The 17643-nt window shown below is 37.4% G+C and overlaps 2 protein-coding genes across 4 annotated transcripts in view; one reads left to right on the forward strand and one right to left on the reverse strand.

Annotated features, from left to right (window-relative positions):
* The window catches only part of LOC126372820 (brain protein I3-like), a 503203-nt gene that overhangs the window by 237399 nt on the left and 248161 nt on the right, over nt 1–17643 (reverse strand). The window lies entirely within an intron of this gene.
* LOC126372755 (tyrosine-protein kinase Src64B) overlaps nt 1–17643 on the forward strand; it is an 84412-nt gene that overhangs the window by 63575 nt on the left and 3194 nt on the right. For 2 of the 3 annotated variants that reach the window (XM_050018630.1, XM_050018629.1), the window contains 6 exons: nt 3911–3993; nt 11535–11672; nt 14565–14775; nt 15507–15760; nt 16213–16400; nt 17295–17531. In XM_050018630.1, the coding sequence (XP_049874587.1) occupies nt 3945–3993; nt 11535–11672; nt 14565–14775; nt 15507–15760; nt 16213–16400; nt 17295–17531 (1077 nt within the window). In that variant the 5' untranslated portion in view covers nt 3911–3944. The remainder of the gene's footprint in view (nt 1–3910; nt 3994–11534; nt 11673–14564; nt 14776–15506; nt 15761–16212; nt 16401–17294; nt 17532–17643) is intronic. The other variant, XM_050018631.1, reaches the window with a different exon arrangement.

The following is a 17643-nucleotide window of genomic DNA, read 5'->3' on the forward strand; positions in this document are numbered from 1 at the left end:
TTTAACATACTTCGACAAAGTTTAATTTGCATAAAGGTCAAATAGTCAAATAAAGGTTAAATGTAAATTCATTATAACTTATCAGATGAGACATTGGAGTTTCCCAGTTCACAAATATCGCAGTCTTGAATATCAGTGACGTTTCACATGAATGTAGGAAACCGTCATTCGAGGATGTTATTGTTATTCGACTGGCATATAAAGGGTTGTTAACAAAACCAATGCAGGTTTTGTTAACAATGTGTAGGAATATAGGAAGGCCACTTCAAGGAAAGAAACAATGAACAGTTTTCTAGTGAAAGACGCAAGTGATTCAACAGTGGGATTCAATATTGGAAGAAAATCTCTTGGGAACATATTTCATTTTGTACTCGCGCTCTATAATTTTGTTGAAGACATCTTCGTTGGAAGTATCCTTTGTTGTGAAAAGTTAAGTTTTTGCGTATCAACATAATAATAAGGGTCACACGGCTCTTTCCGACTAGAACACGCAGTTAAAGCACGGATGGTATTCTAATCTAAGCTCGTCCTAACAGTCACACGCTCTAATAAATAAATATGATAAACTATCTATAAATAGGGTTATTCTTACATAAAACGCGATAAAATATTTACCTACAGGTAAGTAGAGTGTATAAGAAGTTCTTTTCATTTTAAAACTTACAAAATGCAAACACTCTGAATGTAATGTAAATGTAATGATGACAATAGTCATCAATATTATTAAATTAACAGTCAAACGAATCAAGCTCTTGTCAGTGTGACATACGTTTTTTTGCTTCTCTGGACTATATTATGTTCGTCGGGACTATGAAATGTTAAATGATCGGATCGGACCTGAGTTGCGTGTGGGGTGTTACGCCACAGACTATGGCTCACTTGACATCTTGCCCCGCGTGCATTGATACCTGTACGCGAGAGGAGCAGATGAATGCCGCCGAAAATGCTATCCGGGTGGCGAAATACTGGGCTGACAAAAATCTTAATGCCATCGAAACGTCAAGAAGAAGAATGATGTCCAAAATCACAACAGAAGCTCACGACTATGAACTAAGTCCCACATCTTACCGGAATGACAACATTCAAGAATGAATTCCTAAAATTGACTACTTATAACCTCGAAAGAGATTCTCAAAAATATCCACCAGCATTGGGTCACACTGAACAAACAAACAAAATACAAAATATAGCATTCCTTTTTCAAATATAGCAATTTTATCCGAGTGCTGATAGATTTGTACCAATACCAACATCCTTTCCGATATCAAAGCTGAAGTGGCCGTTTCCAATAGTAACAGGTGCGAAGCAATAAGTCGTAAAACTTTATGAAAGAAAGTCAGTAAACATAAACATCGAACTGTAAACCTTTATATCTTCAAAGGAACTTTACGAATTTTCCATATAAGTAGTTTCGTCAATATTTCTACCAATATTTTTAGTATAAATTCGAAGTTTTTGTAACGACTGAACTCGTGGCTTATCGATATCTATAGAAATCGCGGACGTGACTTTATGTATGTTTTATCTTGTCTTGCATTCCTTCTACTGGTGGAAAATAACTTCAATACCAGGTATCACTAAAGTGTAGGGGTTAGATATAATAATAGTTCTCGGAAGAAGACTTGCGAGTTGTCAGTACCTAATATCGTAGAAATAGTTCGTCATTCATTCATCAGTTCATCATCATCATTCTCCTATGACGAAAAAAGTGTTCGGGATGATAACAGGTGAACGTGTTCTATGTTTTCTTCTAATTACGAAAAAACAAAATATCTATCTAAAGAAATTTAGCGTAGTAATTGATCCTTTCTATTTCATATCAATGCTTGTATAAAAATAATGAGAAATCATCGTCTATTGATACAACATACGCCATATGTACAATTCACACAGTTCATGAAACTAATAAAGATAAAACTAGTATTTCTACGTAACTTTATTCCAATCTAAGCTCCTATCAACAGTCACACGCTCCAATAAATAAATATGATAAACTACCTATAAATAAAGTTATTTTTACATTAAACGCGATAAAATATTAACGCGTCAGGTAGGTAGAGTGTATAAGAAGTTCTTTTCATGTTAAAACGTACGAAATACTCTTGAATGTAATGTAAATGTAATGATGCCTATTGGCGACTATGACTATTGTCATCATTATTCTTAAATTAACAGTCAAACGAATCAAGCTCTTGTCGGTGTGACATTCACCATTCTGGACTATCCTGGGCCAATTATTTGACTTCTTTATAAGACACGACGTTCGCCTTCGCTTTAATTTGTTCCAAGTAAGCTCTTCTTGGTATTCATCTTTCTCTCTTTCCTTCTATCTTTACTTCCATGATGTTTTTAATAAATTGGTTGTGACTTATTAAGTCGCCAATTATCTTGCCTTTTCTGGGGAGTTAAAAAGGCCACATCGATGCAATTCATCTAAAACAATATTGCTTTTTGACATTTGTTGCCATTGTCCAGTTACTTTTATATGTACAAATGTCAAATTGCAATATTGCTTTTTGACTCCCCTGTTGTCGATAACTAAATAATGTACAACATGATAATAAATTTACGTTGTTCCTATTAAAAATCTAAAAGCAAACAGGGTTAGGTTAATTTGTCAAAAAGTAATATGTGTTCAAATATGTCATTCTTATCGCAATGTAAACTTAGCGTCAGATACTTGATAACTTTATTTTGCTAACCCACTTTCTCAACACCCACGTTATTATTACTGGCTGTAAGTTCTTCTACAAGCTTATAGTATTAGTACTAATATATTTTATTAGTAGCATGCTTAACATAAAATATTTTAATTCCTTAGAAGGATGGAAATAGGTACTTACTTAATTCGTAATTCGTATTCGTAAAGTATAATAGTTATATCTGACCTATCTACGCTTTTTAGATACTACCAGAAACAAAATTATTCTACTACTCTGTTTTATAATAAAAAAATTATGTTTCGTGTTTTTGTGTGACCCACGTCCTTGAATGGTTTAGGATAGGTTCAGGGGTGGTTCTGCGATGGGGCAGGACAAAAAAAGTAGGTTAAATACTGACCTATAGAATCAATAAATAAATATAAAAATAAATAAATATGATTTAGGGTCCAGCGTGTTATTAGTCTTTTGTATCTTCGTCTTATATGGATAAAAACGGACACCTTTAAGATAATAGACGGTTTGTATGTTTGTAGGTATCTATGTAAAATCTGACATCCTTTTCGCGATTCACTACAGTTGTACAATTGCATTATATCCTCTGCCGAAGGTGGTTTGGAAGAAAAAAGCTCTTAGTGATAACGCTGCCTTTATCTACCTCATAATATTTTTTCCTGTAAAAAGTCTTGTTTTGTCTGAAATAAAGTGTTTAATTATTATTATTATTATTACACTAATTGGAAAGTGCGAAGTCTCTAACTTTGTTTACAACGTATTTCAATTTGAATCAATTAACTTTGAATAACTTAATATCCTATTAATCTGTCAACAACCTTGATAATAGCGTGCCAAGCGCGCAGCGCAGACTCTGAAGTTAATAGAGTTAATTTTGAAACTGTTTCATCTTTTCTAGTCACGGTATAAACTAGGTAAGTAGGTATATACGTTTAGGTACAGAATAACAAAGAGCTCTATACAGGATAAGGACGTAAGTGGTGGTTATATGAAGCGAAATATCTCGGGAAGAGAGTATGGTAGATAACATTACTTGAGTGAAATCGATCGACATGAAAGACATCACTAATCTTACCCACGCTAATGTCACATCGACAATTTTCTCAGTTCAAGTTTATCAATTCTCCTGTGTGATATTATGTGCCGTTTATTGTGCTGAAGTCTGTTTTCTATCCGACTGTACTATGTAATTTAGCTGAGTCGTCATAATCTAAGATTTTTTCTGTTGGTTTCAGAAGCGGCTTGGCGCGGTAGCGGGCGGACCGCGCCATGGGTAACAAGTGCTGCAGCCGCCGCCACGACCCCGACAGACCCCTGGGTGAGCCGCCATTTTTGGTCTTTATTGAATATGCCAGTGTTCAGTCAAATCAGTTACTTTTCACTAAACGTCAAAACACGAAATTACTATGGAATTTGTATGAAAAAGCTGACTGTGACGTCTTGAAAAACGTCATAAAAAGTCGAACTTATTATTACGTTTTTCTTGATTAAAATTCATAAATAAGATAAATAGAAAAAATAAAATGTTTGACGTTACTTCTAGGTCTGTCTTTATTTAGTAATCAGAATTTCATAATTTATCTAGTAGGTACACGACCAACTTACTACTAATCAAGCAACGTGTTCCAACGCCTTTGCGTGAACGCTCTAATACGAACATGTCAATGTACGTTTGAATACATCAATAAAGTACGGGGTTCATGAAATGTCTTACATACCACTATTGACATTGGTCTATAGGATCGCCAGCCTATGGGATTCGCGTCCTAAGATAGAAACCCAATGATAGAGTATAAATTGTTCGCCGATATACAGGGTACAATGATGAAATAATCCATCTGAATGTATAGAACTCAGAGAACATAATAAGCAGAAAAGTACTAAATTTCATTCCATATTTTAGTCGAGAGACGATCGTATGCGTTCAAATAGTCATCGAATGCATCAGAACACTGAGTTCACTTTCTTTATTCAACAACTGTCATCGATGACGACAATATTGTCATCACTCGATGACTTATTGCGGACAGGATGTTATCATTCAGTGACCATGCCCGGAAAGAAGCACAAAACGTTTACGCTAATTGTTCCCAACTAAGCAAAACTCGGAACAAGTAACTTCTAATTAGTCGTATTTTCTACTGGGCGTAAGTGTTGACTAATATAGATTACAGTAAACTGTACAGGAATGCTCACACAGTGAATAAGCTAAAACTGACCCGAACTAGCTTACCTATTTGCAAACTCAACCGATATACAACGCAATATAAGCCGCGTTTATCCAATAGCTAGTGTAATTCCCTCAATGCGAGTACTCAATAGACCCTCGGTCCCGGCCATTACGGTCCTTACTATTGTCATTGACACTCCGTTATAGAGGGATCCCTGATGTGTGGTCTTTAGTTCCAACTCCGCCATTTTATCCCGCCATTTTGGAACCATATTTGTAAAACTTGACGCGATTTTGCGGATGTTAGCGTATTTTATGTCGGTTATTGTGCGGTGGGGGAACAGAATGACGTCACTTTAAGGGAAAAATGGCCTGGGATTTGTTTTGGTGTTTCGTTGCTTATTTTAACGTTAGTGATCATTTTATTTATGAGGGAGGTATTGAAATTATAATCGTTTTATGAGTGTGTTCTTTATTCTTATATAATTGGTATGGAAAACTAAGCCTTTCATGTCGCTACGCTTGCTTAGCGAAACTCACAAAGAGACAAAACTGCTACTTGTAAAAATATCTACCAGTAAGCATCGTATCAATGGTATATTTTCGTCTCTCTTGACTTGAGTTACATTAAGAAAATTTACTTTTATTACCTTACACATAGAGACCTAGTAAAGCGTCTAGACACAATTTTGCAAGCAAAGCTTCGTAATCCGCCGCTAGTTTGCAATTCATGTAAACCTTTCAACTTTACTTACACAGATACGAAACGTTATCTCTAATGCGGTGGCTAGGAACATAAATATTATATTATCTTGAACATGGTAAGGCACCTAGCATACTTTATTCACATGAAACTTACATAGATGACTAGTGTAAGCTAGTAGTAACATCCGGGCTACTAGTGTAACATCCGGGCATTTAATAAGCAACTTTCGAGGCTACGTTTCCTAAAAAAAATATAGATAGCGCTGTTCAAATTTAACTGATAATATAAAAAAATATAATGTTATAGAAGAGGCATATATAAAAATAATTGTTGCTTGATACTTGGATCAGATATAACACCTATATAGGTAGTAACGTAATTCTATATCATAACTGATAATTAAGGTATGCCTCTATGTGAAGCAATATTGCTTCACTCTGTTTTGATGATTTATTCCGTTCTAATACCAAAAACTAATACCACTTGGTATTAGTACCACTTGGTATTAGTACCACTTGGTATTAGTACCACTTGGTATTAGTACCACTTGGTATTAGTACCACTTGGTATTAGTACCACTTGGTATTAGTACCACTTGGTATTAGTACCACTTGGTATTAGTACCACTTGGTATTAGTACCACTTGGTATTAGTAGCAAATGGTATTAGTATTTGGTATTAGAACGGAATAAATCGTTTTGATCAGAATAATAATAGGTGCTTAGAAGATGTGTTGTGCCTGGGTGTAATAACAAGGATCATCATTTATACACAAAAACAAAGATAAAAATTGCTTATGTCTGTTATCCATGAAATTAAAAGTTTAACAAAAGCAAATCTCTACAGCGCCATCTATATGTTTTTGGGGAACGTAGCATGGAAAGCCCCTCATTGCAGTCGAAAACTTTAAACTCAAAAATATCTTTATTTAGTTGGTAACATTGTAACACATGTGTAATGCTCCCTGGCTTAACCACTGTCCAGTACACAGTGGTGCTAATTCCTGTAAATACCATCTAATTTTATTTTAAGTTATATCTGTCATTTTCTTATCCGCCGAAAAGGAAAAGGACGGGTAATCGACAAGCATAAAATTTATGGAACACACGTCAATTTTAAGCACACATCTAAAACGACCGTCTAAAAATTTTACATCCGTCAATAACCCGACACAGTTAAGTAGACAGCACGTCAAACGGATTGCATACCAGCGACATACCTATTTGATTCGCCCGGGTTATTCATTCATTTACTCATTCTTCCTAAAATTAAGAGCTGTGAATTATCCGTCCCTTTCCTTTTCGACGGATATGAAAATGACGGATATAACTTAAAATAAAATTAGGCGGTGTCTGCAGGAATCGGGGCCAGTGTCTAATTATAATAATATCAATAAAATCTCTACCTTCGAGTGTATACCAAAAAATAAATAGTACATCAAAGCAAAATTTATTTGAGGTCCGCCGAGGGAGTAGTTCTCCCCAGCCGCGCCACCGTGAACCTCAGAGATTATAGTAAGTACACGTGAAGGTAGATATTAGGTAGATTTTATTGATATAACTATTGTGCTTATGTTTTATCCGTATGTTTATGTCCTTTGTATATGTTGTTGTGCAATAAAGTATTATTGATTGATTGATAACTAGAAATTGTGTACTAGATAGTGGTCCGGCCACCGAGCATCACACGTTACACTTTGAATCGACAATCTTTGTATTAATATACTTTTTTAAAGAACTAAACAAATAGGTAAAAATATACTAGGTAGTTATTGTTTATTCAAGGACTAAAGCGTACTGCAGTGTTGCCATACTTTCGTTATTCGACCTCGAAATTCTGATATTACCGATAGATATATCTATAGGGTCAACGTCGATATCTACCACAATTAATCGATATCGATGGACTGGCAATTTTCTTGCAACCCTGGCTAATAATAACCTGATCTTTTGGATTACAGGCATCTTAAACAGCCCAGCTTAAAAGAGCTGATTCCACGGATGAGAAGGATCGTACATACTTGTGGGAATTAAAGCTTATTATGAACGTGATGTGTATGAGGTAAAGTTTATGAACGTGTCCTGAGGGGGAGTGAGAGGGGAAGAGAGGAAGGGGAAGGAAGATGGCGACAGGTAGATTTTTGAAGCGAGGTTGTGCTCTGTATTTTATTTAAAAAAAAGAGAAAATATAAGAAAACTTTAAATATTATACAGTTTTTTTAATTTTCCTCCACCACCCTACATACTTTTAATTGGAATAGCTTAAAAACTAAAGTAGACCGTGTTTTAGATAAGGCCCATTAAGATCCGATAACTAGCTTATAATTTTCTCTCTCTCTCTCTCTCTCTCAATTTAAGAGCTGCGCTCTTGTCGGTGGAGTAATCGCCATTCCTCTCTTTTTCCCGCCAAAACCTTCACCTCCCGATACGACACACCTGCACATTCTCTTTTATTTGTTCATAAATGTTCTCCTAGGTCTGCCCCTTCCTCTCTTCCCTTCAATTTTTCCTTCTATGTTTGTTTGCTTATAATTTTATTATTGTTAAAATACTAGTCCACCCCGCACACTTCATACAAACAACCTCGTTTTACACAGACACTACACATAGACATTAGGTATCAACACGCGTAACTGTGTGTGTGACGTCTGAGGGCTGCCAATTACAATACCTAATTTAAATGACGGTTAAATTAGCTATTGTAATTGGCAGCCCTCTGACGTCACAAACACAGTAAGTAATGATACTTACCTAGGTAGGTAGTACTATTACTGTCTCCTCATTAAGGTAACAAAATTACTCGCTCCTAAATCCTAATCTAGACAATATTTTAAAGCAAAATATAAGATCTGACATATACTTAGTTAAAAAAAAAACCGTAGTAGTAATAGAGTAGTTGACAAGAATCAAAACTAATCCAAAATAGATATAAAAAGATGAATGTACATTTGACTAGTCTAATGGGGAATGTACTCCTGAGCTTATGTTATGTGTATCCTGAATAAAATTATAGGTCTCCTCAGCAATAACTACTCAATAATATTATTCGCACGTAAAGCTCACGACTATATTCCCAATTGGGCTAGTCAGAGGTACATTCATCGCAAGATGAGCTAAGAACCAAGCTTCACCGATTTTTATTTTAAAATATTCACCTTTTGTACAAATCCACCCTCCTGCTACATTATGTAAGTATACAATAATACACACAAACCCTACCTAGTTCGCATCACTCGGTTCGCAAGTCGGGGGGACTCGGGTCATTGGCTACCGCTAGCTGTGCGGGCGAACATTGTTTACATTCCTTCACAAACGTTTTCCTGAGCTTAAATATTTTTCAAATGTATTCTGACATGCCGCGCCGACTGCGGTAACTACCGACAGAAGTAAATAGAATAAAAATATAAATTTCAAAAACCAGAATCTGTCTACGAAAAAATCACGCTCTGAAAAGTATGAAGCAAGAAAATATTTCTCTGAAATTATTCAGAATGACGTTTACGAGATAGTCGTAGTCGCATGCCGTGTGGTAAGCAAACTCTTAGGATAGATTGACAGAAATAGAATTGTTGACTCTACATATTTTCCCCTATTCCCAGTGGTCCTACTAGTAAGTCTATTGGGAAGGAAATTTCCAGTAGATCAACCGGTAAGACTACTAAGAATAGAGGACATATTTACCTACTGATAATTACTCTTAAAAACGCAAGTAAGAAACAGCTTTACGGAATCATCCTCAGTTATTTACGCCTTTCCTTAAAACAACTTAAGTGTTTAAATCGCAAATAGTCTAGAAACCGATCTCTACCCACTCGTCTCATCGAATTAACGTTTTTTACTCGAGATCGGATCACACACGTCTGTACGGATTCCTAAACCAGTGAGCGGAACTGCTTCCCTGAATGGAACAATGGCCGAGTTTTTTTCGCACGATGCTAAAACTTTGCACTTAGCTTCAATTTACATTCATTTGTTACTAGCTTGTGCTGTGCGTCACTTCAGCTGTGGCTTTTGTTTGTAGGTTTCCAACTTTTGAATTGTGGTGGCGTGGAATTGTCGAAAATAAATATGCACAGATATTCAGTTGCCGATATCGGTTGGTTTTATTATGTCCAATATTAGAATCGTTTACATTTTCATGAATCATACTGAGTTTTACTATACGCAAAAATATAGTGAGTACACAAGAACATGGAGTCAAATAGAAGAGAGATAGAAGACACCCAACATCATGTAACCATGTCTTGCAACCAGTAAAAATAAATTTCTAACATGAATTTGTTTTGCTTATGTACCTATCTATAACTTTTTTTAGGTTATGGTAATGAGTCGTATAATCTTACACCACGAATGGGTCTATATTTGACATTGACATTTCTTCAATGTTTTGATATTCTGTAGCTACTAATGCCTCGCCCTATATTACAAGGGACGTAAACATAACGAGGAGAGTGTGTACAGTCATGAGCAATATAATGTACCTACCCACTTTAGGACTCTCGCACTAACATATTTGACATTTAGTGAGACTCACAGTTCAATTCGTCAAAAAGTTAATGTGACATGGTACCAAAGTGTAATTAATGCTCGTGGGCGTACTATACACCTCTGTCTATCCCTTCGGGGATATAGGCGTGATGCTATGTTATGTTGTTCTTCGTTTTATTATCGTGTGGGTTGTGATGTGGAATACCAGTCTCATGAAACCTGGTGTCAGGGTTATGATTGAGCCGCCAAAGGCCCCAGACATGCCTCGTGTAACGATGACTCACTATATCGTTATGTTGTTATGTGTTACTTACTAACGCCTATTGTGGGTAGTCATTAACGTTATTATTGATCAAACTGTCTAAACACACATCACCACTATAACACTGGGATTATATTGAGTATCTTTTGATTTTTTCTCCTCAGCCATAATACTTTGTAAAAATGTCCTTTTATCGGGTTTATAATAACGTTGTATTTTATTGATAGTAACGTTGAATGAACAATTTTTTCAATTTTATTTGAAGAAATAAACCAAGAGCCCGTCAAGCCGAAGTAATGCACATTGCTTCGTGCATCTGTGTTTTGAGGTCAACTATTGTTTGGGAACTAATTATTATCTCAATGCTCATAATTAATCTCAAATTACAAATTCGATATGTAATCGATTGTTTGGTTGAAATAAAATTGGTTGGAGTGTAAAAGGAAGGTCGAGGGATACAAAACTTTAATTTATTACTTATAAGTGAGATCCTGATATTAAATGTTTAAATGGCTTTATGATTATAAAAATTATAATTACTATTATTATGTATGAATCCCGAGTTCTGTAGAAACCCAGTAGTGAGACGTGTTTCAGCTGTTTATGTGATTCGATGGAGAAAGAATATTCCGTAAAACTAACATAACATAAGCTCGACTATATCCCAATGGCGTAGTCAGGAGCGGATCCAGCTTTTACGTCAGGGGGGGGGGGGGTGCCACCAGGTCGCAGACAACCTAACTCCGTAAAGAAATAGCCCACCCATGACCTAACCTGTCGCTACTACGAGTAAGCACACCTCACCTCACCGAGCTTTCTGTTAGACCAACGTGGTAGGCGGTTTGCCGTGTCGACGTCTATAATGAGCGAGTCAACTGTGTTAGTGAAAACTGCACTTAAGATCATCATCATCGTCATCAGTCCATTAACGTCCCCACTGCTGGGGCACGGGCCTTCCCTATGGATGGATAGGGAGATCGGGCCTTAAACCATCACGCGGGCCCAGTGCGGATTGATGGTTAATAACGACTGCTAATGCAGCCGGGACCAACGGCTTAACGTGCCTTCCGAAGCACGGCGGAGCTCGAGATGAAAACTTTTTTTTTGTGGTCACCCATCCTATGACCGGCCTTTGCGAAAGTTGCTTAACTTCAACAATCGCAGACCGAGCGCGTACTTAAGATAAGCTAGCATTATTATACATATATATAACATTTGTTTTCTCTCCTTCCAGTGTACCCAGCATACAAGAAGAACGAGGCAGCCTTCACGGCATGTCCCTCACTGGAGACACGGTACACGGGCGAGCCCAACAACCGGGTGCGCGCCAACCACAACGTCGACTTCGTGCGCGCGCGCAACCCGGGCAAATGTAAGTTTTGGCACTTCCGTTCTTAATTTATTAATTTCCAGTTATGTTATAGATTATTTCATCATCATGTGAGCCAACAGAACACATGATGTAAATAATCTAAAGATTAGGTAAGTGACAACGGCACGCAATATACCTATTTCAAAAATTCAAAATTCAAAAATTATTTATTTACCAAAAATCAATACAATACTCGTGTTTGGGACAACTTTTAAGCAAATATTTACTTGTGTTAGTAGCCCCGCTCTTCTATGTGATACATTGGTATTGGTAATGAAGTAAACATAAAGAAGTACAAAATAAATGAACAATAAAGAAAAATAAGAAAATAATAAAAATAAAAACAATAATAAAAAAAAAAGAGGAACATTAAAGAAAACAAGTGGGTATGTGTGTAAATTTATAAGATCTATATTAGTGGTGTTAATGTGTGTATGTGTGTGTGTGTGTGTGTGTGTGTGAGAGAGAGAGAGTATTAATTAGTGTGTTGAGAGTGTAAGTGTAAATGTTAATTTACATTATTCCAGTAAGGTAACAACTGTTTGAGTGTGACCATGCTTAATATTTTATGCAATTTATAGTAAACAACTACCTTCCTACCTAAATAAAATAAAACAAACATGAGCTTACTCGCCTATCTTTAGCATTGCCTCTATTTCCGCAAAGATAGCTCAAAAGTAAAGTTATAAGGAAAAAAGAAAGTCTGAGAAAATAGCTTCGCTATTTGCCAAGTAGGATTAAGTGTAGGTATTAGGTATTTTTAATTATTATGTATCTACGCGTTTCAATTTAATATCATTCATTGGATATGAATGAATTTATCGATGATAAACTTGTCAAAAGTGGAATTTAACAATTATGTTTGATGATTCTTCATCAAACAATGGGCGCACCCGGGTATGTGCCCATGTGTCAAGTCATTGGCTGGACATTACTTATAAAAATCTCGTTCTTAATGTGTGCCGCCGTGGCGCGTAAGTGCAAGCGAAGTGAGACAGACAGTCTACACGCGCGCTCTCTTACTCCTTAACGCCTTACGGCCATTTAGAATAAAGTATACCTACGCATAGAATATTACCTCCGCTGCGCCCCGCACCAGTTCGTATCTTTACATTTCGATGGATATAACAGGCAATTCAGCACACATCACAAGCAACGAAGCAACATTGTTTTTTTTTTACAAAGAATATAAATAGGGAAAGTTATATAATCGATAAGGACAACATTAAGGGAAACCATATAATTATAATATTTGCATAAACAAATATTATACTCGTGGTTGGTAACGTTTGCAGGCGGAATAATAAAATATATTTGTATAGCAGAACGGCATAATACAGGGTGTTAGTGACATCGTAACGAATACTCAGAGGGATGATTCAGACCATGATTCTGAGTTAATATTAAGTGGAATTTTCCGTCGCAAAATTCATGTTATTTTTTTAGTTTTTTTAAATTATTTTCAATTCTATACTTTTGCGATGGAAAATTCCACTTGATATTAACTCAGAATAATCAGCTGAATCATCCCTCTCAGTATTCGTTACGATGTCACTTACACCCCATACAAGTACATACAGTAGCCATACAAGTAGGTATGGGTGTTAGTGACACCGTAACGAATACTGAGGGGGATGATTCAGACCATGATTCTGAGTTGATATGGAATTTTATGTCGGAAAATTCATGAAAATTTTTGTGATTTTTTAAATTATTTTCCGTTCCATACTTTTGCGACGGAAAATTCCACTTGATATTAACTCAGAATCATGGCTTGAATCATCCCTCAAAGTTTTCGTTACGATGTCACTAACACCCTGTATTTGTATAGCAGAACGGCATAATATTTTTGAGTCATGGTATCTTTTTTAAGGAAAATATAAATACATAAGCTCACGCCATTAATCCCTGACGGGATGTGCAAGACCACGAGTCATTTTATCCATCCGTGTTAGGACCTGTTAGCGATTGTCACCTTATGTCAAATGTATGGGACATATTTATCACTCATCATCATCACCAGCCCATCAGTCCCCACTGCTGGGGCACGGGCCTTCCCTATGGTTGGATAGGGAGATCGGGCCTTAAACCATCACGCGGGTCCAGTGCGGATTGATGGTTATTTACGACTGCTAATGCAGCCGGGACCAACGGCTTAACGTGCCTTCCGAAGTACGGAGGAGCTCGAGATGAAAACTTTTTTTTGTGGTCACCCATCCTATGACCGACCTTTGCGAAAGTTGCTTAACTTCAACAATCGCAGACCGAGCGCGTTAACCGCTGCGCCACCGAGCTCCTCTAACACTAACACTGTGTATTCATCACTAACACTGTCGATTTTCGAAATCGTTTGCAACTTAACTCATGCCCCTGAACTTATTAAAAGCCACTTTTAATGCAAAGTCCTAACATGGATGGATATGAAGAGAACTACGATAGGTGATTGTCCATCTTGTCAGAAAAGACAATTCTTCAGTCGATTTTCCGGCCCGGGAAGACAAGTAGCTTGAAGCATAGCTGAAGGCATTCAATGTTTTTTTAATCCATCATGCATGTTGGAATTACATAGCTTGAAAATATTACGGTATATAAGCGGTTAAGCTTACGCTATCATTACGCTATAAAATTAAAGGATAAAGAAAGAAAGAGGAGGAAGGAGAATTAAAGGAATTAAAAGATTTTTAATATGCCGTAAAATTGGTACTGTTATTTTATACCGGCATGATATCAGGAGCGTAACCTTAACCTCTTGTATACCTTAACCTTTTCAAGCCCTGGAACGAACACAAGCCCTCAATCTTGTTTTTAGGATGGGATAACCCCATCCTGAATTCCTGTGTATTAATTAAATAAAGAATAGTCAATTTAATCTTTGTAACATTATTTTTCCAGGCATATCCAATGGCGGACGTCGCGTAGTCAAAGCGCTATGCGCGTACACAGCGCGCGCGGACTCCGACATTTCGTTCAGAAAGGGAGACAAAATGGAGGTGCTAAACGACGCCGAGCCGGACTGGTGGCGGGTTTTGCACCTTACTACCCGGAGAGAAGGCCTAGTTCCCGTCAACTTCGTCGCCGAGGAGAGTTCAGTTGAATGCGAAGAGTGAGTGTCCGTTTCTATTTATTTATTGTTCACAGAACTTGGAGTGGGGGGGGGAGGCTAAAATATATGTTACTTTAAACGAATCCCATGTATGTATATTTTAATCGTCTACACAACTTGACTAAGACCCCAGACATAGAAACAAATAGATAGCACAAGACAGACAAACGATTCAATAAATCACTTCCAGTAGACCGCGAAAGCGATACTACTTCTATGTTTTATTGATATAGACAATCATTACTTACCGCTCTGACTAGCAAATATTTATCTTTATTTCATTTTCCTGTTGATGTATTATCGATTCTTACGCGCCTCTTTATATCAATATCTCTATCATAAGTATGATTAATAAAATAATAACATCAAAGCAGATATAGAACTGAACCAAATAATTGCTGAACCACACTTGTACATATATCCTAAGAAAGCTGCCTTACAATAGCTTCATGTTGTACCTATATAGCCTGGCCTAAGAACCATAGGATAATGAAACGCGTGTTAATAAATAATATACCACTGCTAATAAAATTGTACAGCATCACTACTGTATGAAATAAAACACGCGCGTAAGTAGGTACTTCGTCGTTTTCCAATATTGGAACTGACAACGAAAACGCTACGCTGCGAAGACGGTGACGGAACAACGCTAACGGGAAAAAGGTGGTGGCCCCGTCCTTCCCCACGAATCTAATCGTAACTTTTTGCTAAAGGCAGACGTCCTGTTGCAGTTGGTTCTTCCCCCACGTGTCAAGAAAGGAGGCGGATAAGCTTCTTCTAGCCGAGAGCAATCCCAGAGGGACCTTCTTAGTGAGGCCAGCGGAGCACAATCCTCACGGGTTTAGTCTAAGCGTCAAAGACTGGGAGGAAGGAAGAGGGTACCACGTGAAACACTATAAAATCAAACCGCTTGATAATGGAGGCTTCTACATCGCGACCAACCAGACTTTCCCCAGTTTGCCGGCGCTTGTCATGTCCTATACGAGTGAGTTGTTTTGTAGTAATTGTATATTTTTTAATTTTAGTTTTTGGTTAAGGGTCGCTTGTTCAATCTACAATTCGAGTAATGAGCTTTATATGACGCTAAGGTGCTCAAAGAAAGTTTATTATGCTGAGCCAAATCCCAATTTAACCAATTTTAATATCATACATTAAGTAATTTGGACTTTCTTATTTTAAATTTTTCAGTTAAAAAAAGACTTTTTTACGTAGATTACCATTCCCATGCATGTGTTTCAGAGGTAATTTTTCACTGGCAACATGTAAATTAAAATTAAAAATCCAATATTTCTATTTTGCGTTACCTTTTCAATCCTTGCCAGTGAAATTGACCTATGCACTGACTTCAACCTTGTGCTTAATAACATAACAACTGCTCTTCTTTCTTGTACAGTAGATTGTGACGCTATCTAAATAATAGATACTTATGCGTTCCAGAGAACGCGCTAGGCTTGTGCCATGTGTTGGCGAGGCCGTGTCCGAAGCCCGAGCCACAGATGTGGGATCTGGGCCCGGAGCTCCGGGATAAGTGGGAGATACCAAGGAACGAGATACAACTCATCAGGAAACTCGGTCAAGGCAACTTCGGCGAGGTCTACTATGGGAAGTGGCGGAATAATATTGAGGTACTTATTATAAGATAAGGTCACGTCTGTCGGATGCCTAACAACCTGTGGGCTAAGATCACCACAAAATGGTCTCCGAATAGAGACAGACGCAGGCGTGGCAGACCGAGGCGGAGATGGCGCGTATGCGTGCCTAAGTCGTAGATGCTTTCCTGGAAGGCTGGTGGAGGAAGCACTGGAGCTCTCTCCAGTGCTCTTCCTGAAAGAAATGGAGGGTGGCCTTTGCCCAGCTGTGGGACACTTTAGGCTAGATAAGATTTCTACATAAATAAATAAGATCACGTCTATTTCCCGTTGGGGTAGGCAGAGACCGCGTAATTCCACGATTTCACTTCTACTCAAAATTTTTAAATACAGAATAGGTCCCTGTATTACCACAACCTTACCTGTTTAACGACTACTATTTACCCGAGTAAGTGTAGTTACGTGAGTCACACGGGACTCACGGGACATCTTGGGCGACTCAATAGTAACACTGACAATAATAGGGTTGATGAGGTCGACAGGTTCTATGTGCAAAGTAAAAAGTAACAATGAGGCAGCAGTTCTAGCAAATAGTATTATTTAGGTAGGTACTCTAGTTGAAAGCTACAAGATGTGTGATGTGGTGTTTGGCAAACCCAGACGCTGACATACTATTTCAGGCGTGGTAGCCGTAGGGTTTGCTACGGTCCGCTGTCGTACTATACGGAATTTGTATGAAAAAGCACAATGTGACGTCATAGAAAAACGTGATAAAATGTCGGACTTATTATTATGTTTTAGTAGATTAAAATTCATAAATAAGTTAAATAGAAAAAAAGAAAATGTTTTTCGTCAGTTTTATATGTCTTTATTTAGTTATCAGAATTTCATAATTTATCTTGAACCTACACGACCCAATTTCCTTCACAGGTCGCCGTAAAGACCCTGCGAGAAGGCACGATGTCGACGCAAGCATTCCTTCAAGAGGCAGCCATTATGAAACAATTCCGACACAAGCGACTGGTTGCCCTTTACGCGGTATGTTCTACGCAGGAGCCAGTGTATATCGTGCAGGAATACATGAGCAAAGGATCGCTGCTAGAGTTCTTAAGAAACGGGGAAGGAAAGTTCTTGCAGTTTGAAGATCTCGTCTATGTTGCCGCGCAGGTACGTTGATTTTCCATAATCATTTTTCCTAATAGGGTGAACATAGCAATCTGTACCACTTCCAGTCACCATTGATACGAAGTTGTATATAAGTTGTAAATTGTTTTTTTTT

Source organism: Pectinophora gossypiella, chromosome 14 (genome assembly GCF_024362695.1).
Source record: "Pectinophora gossypiella chromosome 14, ilPecGoss1.1, whole genome shotgun sequence".
In the NCBI taxonomy this organism is placed as follows: Eukaryota; Metazoa; Arthropoda; class Insecta; order Lepidoptera; family Gelechiidae; genus Pectinophora; species Pectinophora gossypiella.